The 7874-nt window shown below is 40.7% G+C and overlaps 1 protein-coding gene across 1 annotated transcript; it reads left to right on the top strand.

Annotated features, from left to right (window-relative positions):
* The first annotated feature begins 3727 nt into the window (after positions 1-3727).
* LOC137079068 (E3 SUMO-protein ligase ZBED1-like) lies at positions 3728-7660 on the top strand. The gene is made up of 3 exons (XM_067447333.1): positions 3728-3948; positions 5819-6634; positions 7542-7660. The coding sequence occupies exons 2-3, from the start codon at positions 5836-5838 to the stop codon at positions 7658-7660; spliced, it is 918 nt and encodes a 305-aa protein (XP_067303434.1). The 5' UTR covers positions 3728-3948; positions 5819-5835.
* The last annotated feature ends 214 nt before the right edge of the window (positions 7661-7874 follow it).

The following is a 7874-nucleotide window of genomic DNA, read 5'->3' on the forward strand; positions in this document are numbered from 1 at the left end:
CGATAGTATGAGGAAGGAAGAGGACACGGGGGTCGGCTAGACGGTTGATGCGTTTCTCTCTTTATTTTGTATTTCAAACTCAAAGTACACACACAACGGTGCGGATTCACATAAGCCACTATCACTTCCGGGTCGGCACTTCCGGCTTCCGGTATCTCAGTCTCTGGGGTTTCGCATCAACCGTCCGGGCTCTCTCTCTTCCTCGTCTCCGGTTCCACCGGTGTTTTGTACCCTCTCCGCACCCATTACTGGAACAAGAGACAGGTGTTATTAATCTGCTTCCAACCCACTCACTTACCGCTCGTCCCGCGGCTCTCTCTCCCGCTGCAGACCTCGCTGAACCACGCACCCCTTCCAACACTATGCATTTTATTTCTGGAAAAATTCCTCCTATGATGCAAATTGACGATATTTGCATCATAGGAGGAATGTTTGGCCAAAGGCTAAAGACTACAGCCAGTAGAGGGAGCCATTTCTGCATGTTTTGAACGCATGTTCCCGCGCATGGGGGATGGGAGATTACACTCAGAGCTCAGCTCGCTGCTACAGGCACTCATTTAAATGGAGCTATGGTGAGCAATGTAAGTCTTTTAACTTCTTACATTAATTTCTATGAAAGTTAAGCTTGCAAAGGCATGAACTGAAATGCGCCAGACTGAACTTGCGTTGTGAATGTATGCCGCGAGTGTAGTCGTGATACCTCAGCTCTCATCATGAGAGCTCATCAGCTCATTTATCTCACTCCTGCAGTTAGTGCTCAGTGCTGTGATACTCGAACGGTGACTCACTCATTATATTGAACAGACATGTTCAGTTTTTAATTGTAGTGTCTTCTCCAACTCAGTCACAGTAATCAAGTTGGTGACTTTGGGAATGGCCTCAGAGGGAAGCGAAGCATTCTGGGAATTGTAGTATTTCATCCCATGAGACAAAAATACATTTTCTGTCTTTTCTCAGTCTAGAAGGCACCAAATTCAAAAATAAGTTCACATTTCTGAAGAACCCCTTTAATTTCATGCAATTGTTGTTGGTTCTCACACATTTAAATGCCTCACAATATTATATTAGTATGGCCCCTTTCCCCCACCCCGATTACAGATTATTGTCAGCATTACAATACACCCTTTAAATGTCAGGTTAAAATGTTTTATTCAATTAATCACTTTATATTTACTTTACATTTATTATATATTACGTTGCTCATGCAAGTGGCAAAATATTTAAACTAGGCCTATGTTAAAATCAAAAACGTTTTACACTAACACTTACAATAGACAAAAAATCTAGTCTTTAATTTCTTGAATTTTTAAATCTTTTAAGAAATCATGCAGGTCATAAAGAACTTTATTTCTCCACCTTCAAGAAAGGATGAGAGCTCTCCATTTCCTATTTACTCCCTATTCTCCCCATTTACCTAAATGTGTCTGTTTTCTTGCTTTACCCGAGGCAAAAAGTCATCGAAACAGATTAGTCTTTAAATTACATGAATCTGTGGTGAAATAACTAGATTTTCACTTCAATGCATGTTTATTTTAATGCCAACAACGTTCTATCATTTTAATTCAGCGCGTCCAGCACAAAATAGACTCGGTGTAGAAACGATCGACGCGCTGCTGCAGACACACCGCTCCTGGAAAGCACTGCCGTACCGCATCCGTGTGTAAGAAAGCTGAAATCCGTTAACATTGGGACGTATAAGAGGCGATCTATTCGTGATCAAACTATTTGCGTTGCAGATCTAAGCAGTTCATAGGAGTCATTTGTTGGACTACTACACAATAATAGAAAGACGTGTTTTATTGCTATTATCTTATCACATTTGAAGCGCCGCTAATGTAAATTGGTAGAGGAACAATTAATATTTTATGCATTGGGAATTTGGGATACACATAGCTGCCTGCTGGGGTGGCAATGGTCTTTCTTTTAGGGTGGCAGTTGAAACCCCTGGTAGATCCGCCCCTGCCACTGTCATATTTTCTTACATTTTCATTCCACATGTTGAGGTGACGATGTAGGCTAATGGGTGTCCGCTGTGACTCGATTCGGGTGTGTGACAACGATGCTCAACGTGCGCATACCTACGTCGATCAAAAAAAAAAAAAAAGGATAACGCAAAAGAGAATTTTTTTTTAAGCTTTGAACCAAATCCTCCTTTGGTCCCAGAGGAAACTGTCGTCTCTCAAGAGTGTTGTACGACCTAGCGGACCAGAACCAAGGAGCAGACATCCTGTCAAGGTAGGGGCTGAGGCGCGGGGAGTGGCTACTCCACCCTGAGGTGGTGGAGGCCATTTGCGAGAGGCTGGCCCGGTGAAAGTGGATTTGTTTGCGTCTCGAGAGACGACCCACTGCCCACTGTGGTTCTCCCTCAGGGATCCAGCTCCTCTTGGGCTGGATGCCATGACTCAGATGTGGCCGAGGCTACGTCTGTACGCATTTCCCCCGACCGCTCTGCTCCTGGGAGTTCTGGAGTGGGTCCGCCAAGAGGGCATCAGCCTTCTCTTAGTAGCGCACCGGTGGCCAACCCAAGTATGTTTCTCCAACATCGTGGCACTCTTAGACGGCTTTCCATGGCAGGTCCCTCTGAGCAGAGATCTGCTACTGGTGTGCTTTGGCTCACCCACAAAAGGGCAGCCTGCTGCAAAGCAGACGATCAGCAATTGGATTGTCCAGGCTATAGCCACGGCTTATAGGGTGCACAATTTGCCTTAAAATGCGTGCTTGTCATCACGTGACAGCGTGGAGGCGAAAGTGACAAAGAGCGGGGGAAAGATGGCGTGTAGCGCACCAAGTGATCTGGTCCCGAAAAAGAATACAACTTCAGCAGTTTGGCAGTATTTCGGGTTTCGACCGAACGAGAAGGGAGAGGTGGTAAATACGGACAAGGCAATTTGCAAATTGTGCCACAAAAAGGTGACCACGAGAGATGGAAATACCTCGAACCTAAGGTCGCATATACGAAACCACCATCCACTGCTGCGAGAATGGACCTGAGTTCACTCAGTGCAACAGTTTTAACGCCTTACGATGCAGGACCAACAACATCTAGGTCGCCAGTTCGCAGCCGACAATAATGGGGGCCTTCGGGAAAATAACAAAGTACAAAAGGGATAGCATCCATTGGAAAACCTGTACTGATGCAGTGACAAAATACTTGGCGAAGGAAATGGTCTCTTTCCACACAGTGGAAAAAAAGTCCTTTAAGGATATGATAAAGGTCCTAGATGCCCAGTACGACCTGCCTGGACGGAAACATTTTTCACAAACAGCCATCACACATTTATATAGTAAAGTTAGAGACAATATTCAAGTCATGCTGTCAGCGGCAGACAGTTATTCCTTAAAGGAACACTCCACTTTTTTTGAAAAAAGGCTCATTTTCCAAGTCCCTTAGAGTTAAACAGTTGAGTTTTACCCTTTCTGAATCCATTCAGTCGATCTCTGTATCTGGCGGTAGCACTTTTAGCATAGCTTAGCATACATCATTGAGTCATATAGGTTCATTAGCATCAGTGATCAAAAAAATTAACAAAGACTTTCTATATTTGTCCTATTTAAAACTTTACTCTTCTATAGTTACATTGTGTACTAAGACCAATGAAAAATGAAAAGTTTCTATTTTTTTAGACCGTTATAGCTAGAAACTACTTTCTCATGCCAGCGTAGGAACTTTGCGGCTGTCATGGGCGTAGTGGCGCAATGATATTACACAGCGCCTTCTTCTGTCAACATAAACAGTATGACGATCTGCTTGCTCAGAGAGCGTGTGTTGTAACCATGTTGACGTTTGTGAGAGACGATTCAGAAGATATTTACTTTGATGCAGATCCCGAACCATATCTATTTGAACCGGAATAACAGTTACACTGAAGACGAGCTTTTGAAATGTGAAAGAGAAAGTCTGGCTGAACAGACTGTGGCAGAAGGGACGAGGAGAGCAGATTCAAACTGGTGAGTCAGAGAAGAGTCAAAATTCAAGGAAAAATGGTCTGACATGGATTCGGTCTGCCGACCTTTTGATTTTGACTAACGTAATATGTAAGTGAAATATGGTAAGACTGCTTATTATGAAGACAGAGAGAGTGCACACTCTCTGTTGTTTCTCTCTGTCACTCAGTTAACATGCGCCCAGTCATCTCACTCATAAATAAATAAATAAAAAAACTGATCAAATAAGGCTTTGACGGAACAAACATTTTTTTGGTGGCCGCCAAATAATTTTCAATGCATGACACGCTCCGAAGCCTTGGCACAGAACGTAACATCACTAACGTAGTATTTTGAACCATAGAAACTGAAGATAAACAATACCGGCAATTTAACATTCTATTAATCAAAACTATACACTACCTCACCAGAACGCTAAAAATAAAACTACTTACGTTATATACTGTATAAACCAAATGGCCGTGCAAAACCCCCACATTTAGTGATTTCACTCACAAGTTAGCTAAAGACAACAGCAGTGCTTTTCAATCTGGTCATTCAAGCTAACTAAAATATAATAATATAACACTTACAGCCATGGGGGATGATACACTTCACCCTGTCTGGCCATATCCTTTAGATGCCGTACTGTGGTAACACTGTCCATGTTTTCCAAATAGTCATCTGGTCCCAAATGCTTTGAGCAAACATGCACTTTCTTGTTTGAATCTACCGGTGTTTTAATATCTATGGTTCAGAGCAGTCAACCACTGATTCTTTAATTACTTGATTTTTCGTTGGTCTGTGAAAAATGATGGTAGTAGTATACAACTTCGACTCTTCGACTCCCATCACAGCTCTTTACGAAACACAGAACCATATGGTTAATCACACAGTAAATCCACTACATAATTTGCCGGCTGAAACGACACAAACTTAGTGCCGGTCGGAAGTTACCTATCTGAGGACTACTTTCAGGCGGTGCGTAATATCATCGCGCCACTGAACCCATGGTACGACCGCGAAGTTCCATGATTATTACGCAGGAATGAAAAAAATAGGTCCTATCTAAATCGGTATAAAAATGCCCTTTCTAAATATTGGGGGGGGGGGGGGGGACTTTTCCCCTTCAATGTCTATGGTGGTTACGACCCTGCAGTGCAATACACCCAAAATACTTTGAACAAAAATAGTTAAAATGGTATAGTTTTAACAGTGTTCATTAAAGTGCTAAATTTTATATTGCATCAGAGGTGAACTATAGTTGGCTGGGCTTGGTCCTTCTCCCCCATACACAGGGAAATGGTGACAGCAGAAAAACAAATATTAATCATTCTGCTTATAATATATAGCCTATTCTGCTTAAAATATATTTTATTTTATCAGGATTTACCATATTTAATGTGACAGTAACATATACAAAACTAACAATTATTTATTAACAATTTTAATAAAAAAACTTTTATAAACAATTAATTATTATTTTCTTCTATGTAATATAAATACAGAAGTTATTGGGTTATCAAGAAAGCTGAGGTTCCAATCTTTCAAATGATACCATATATGTCTAGTTTTGTGGTCCGCGAGTTATAGATTTTTTTAAAAGATTATGATGATGTAATTTTGGACCCACCGTCCAAGAGGGGGTGCAGAGCTGAAGTGGTTAAAAAAAATGTGCATGCAAATTTGACCAAATGGAATAATATACATTAATGGACTTATTTATTAATGCATTCATTCATTTATTTAGGCCTATTCATTCATTCATTCATTCATTCATTTTAGGCCAATGCATTCATTCATTCATTCGTTAAATGAACTAAATTTCATTTATTTAGGCCTATTTATTCATTCGTTTATGTATGCCTATTTATTAATTAATTTGTTCATTTAGGCATATTCATTCATTGAATGGACTGCGCAACTCGCTGGGGCTCCAAACTGGCAATGGTGGAGCGCATCTTCGAGCAGGCCCAAGTGATCAGACACATCCTGTCTGATGACAGAAGGAGCAGCTTGTCCCTGACCTGGCAGGACATGGACATGGACGTCTTGAAAGCTGTTTACGAAGCTCTGAAACCAGTCAGTGACTTCACTGATATTTTGTCAGGAGAAAATTATGTGACCAGTTCCTCTATCCTCCCCATACTGCAGCTCTGCAGGGACAATGTGTTGGCTGCGTCAGAAAATGACCTACAGCTAACAAAGTCAATAAAAACTGGAATTTTAACAAAGCTGGAGGCCAAGTACGAATCCGATTCATCGCGCAAACTAATGCAAAAACTTTTTTGCATTTTCCTCGACCCTCGTTACCGTGGAGGTTATGAGACGGATGACAACGCATTGGCTGAGACAAAGGCTGAATTACAGGCTGAGATCGTGAGCTTCGAGGCAGCAGGTCCAGTGGCCATCAGAGTGGAAGAGGGAGAGGTGCAACCCGAACCCTCGCAAAAAAAGATGACTCTGGGAAGTATGCTGCAAAAAAAAGCCGATGCATTGGCAGGTCCCGTCGGCGTCGGCACCGTAGAGGACCGAGTTGGAGCTGAAATAACAGCCTACTGTTTGGAGCCAGTTACTCAAGGAGACGAGGACCCACTTCTCTGGTGGAAAAATGCTGCCTGGCGTTTTCCCCAAATTTCGCGAGTGGCACGAAAGTACCTGTGCGTCTGTGCCACAAGCACACCATCGGAGCGGGTTTTCAGCACCGCAGGTAAAGTTGTTGGTCCACAACGTGCCCTGTTATAGCCAGACAAAGTAAATTGCTGGTTTTTCTAGCGAAAAATCTAGATTTGATGCCACTTGCCATTCGTTCCTATTAGCAGTTTATTTTTATTTATTTAATTGATTCAGGTAGTTTTATTTTGTTTTCGTTAAAAACAATATTGGGTAACTAGGAAGAAGTTTTTATTTAGGCCTATTTCTTTGCAATAATTTTTATAATAAGGATGTTTATGTTAATTCAACTCTAGATGACTGTTGTCGGTTTATTTGCACATTTTTATAAGCTGCTCTTTTTTATTTAAAGTTGTTAGGGCGGTGTAATTTAATTTAATTGATTTGTGTGCGCGTGTGCGCGAAAACTGTTCTGGAAGTTTATGTTAATTTAATTCTGTTTGACTGTTGTATTTTCACTTTTTTTATAAACTGCTATTTGATGCTAATAAAAGTTGTTAATATTGTTGTGCAAAGTGCATGTTATTTTGTTATTGTTTGAGTATTAGTGTTTGGTATTTAGTTTCTGAACGGTTTAGGCACAAGCCAACAGTTTGGTGGCTGACTGAGCCTTACGTCATCATTTTTTTATTATTCACGGTAATACCGTATACCGAGGTAATATAGGGAGGTTTAACGGTATCAAAATTTGGATACCGCCCAAGCCTAGCCTCCAGTTAATGTTGTAAATGGAAAAAAATATTTTCCAAACCACCATAGCCTATACAGCTCCTCTTTTATTACTTAATTTAGCTATTTGTTTCATTTTCACACGTTACAGTGTTTTGACTGGGATATCAAGATTTTGATCAAATTTCAAGTTTCACTTAATTTTGTAGTAGGCTATATTTGTAATGTATAATTAATCACATTTCCAATTTTTTACTAACTTCTTGTTGTTTTAGATGCCGTGAATGCTGATAAAAAAGGAGGCATCAGAGTTTATCTTTGCTGGGACAGTGCGAAACTGGCTCCATTACAATCTGAAAGGCTTGGGGACATTGCTCATGGTGGAAACCCCTGAGTTTGGAGTATTTCATTCTTTCTTCTACCTTCTTTCTAGAGGGTTAGGTCTCATTTCTGTATTTATTGGCAAGTTTTCATTTGTATTTACTTCCATTTTGCAGATGCAAGTTGTCATGTTTTTCCAGGCTCTTCTCATTTGTGTTATAAATTCAGATGTAATTGTTTTAAGTCAATGTGAGTTTTTCTTTTATCATAAATAAATACATACATGT

This window comes from Pseudorasbora parva, chromosome 1, assembly GCF_024679245.1.
Source record: "Pseudorasbora parva isolate DD20220531a chromosome 1, ASM2467924v1, whole genome shotgun sequence".
Classification (NCBI taxonomy): Eukaryota; Metazoa; Chordata; class Actinopteri; order Cypriniformes; family Gobionidae; genus Pseudorasbora; species Pseudorasbora parva.

Bases quoted from the DNA above. Each gene is read 5' to 3' on its own strand.
- LOC137079068 (XM_067447333.1), top strand. From the start codon at position 5,836: ATGGACTGCGCAACTCGCTGGGGCTCCAAACTGGCAATGGTGGAGCGC. The intron at 6,635-7,541 runs GTAAAGTTGTTG...TTGTTGTTTTAG, and splicing joins GCGGGTTTTCAGCACCGCAG to ATGCCGTGAATGCTGATAAA.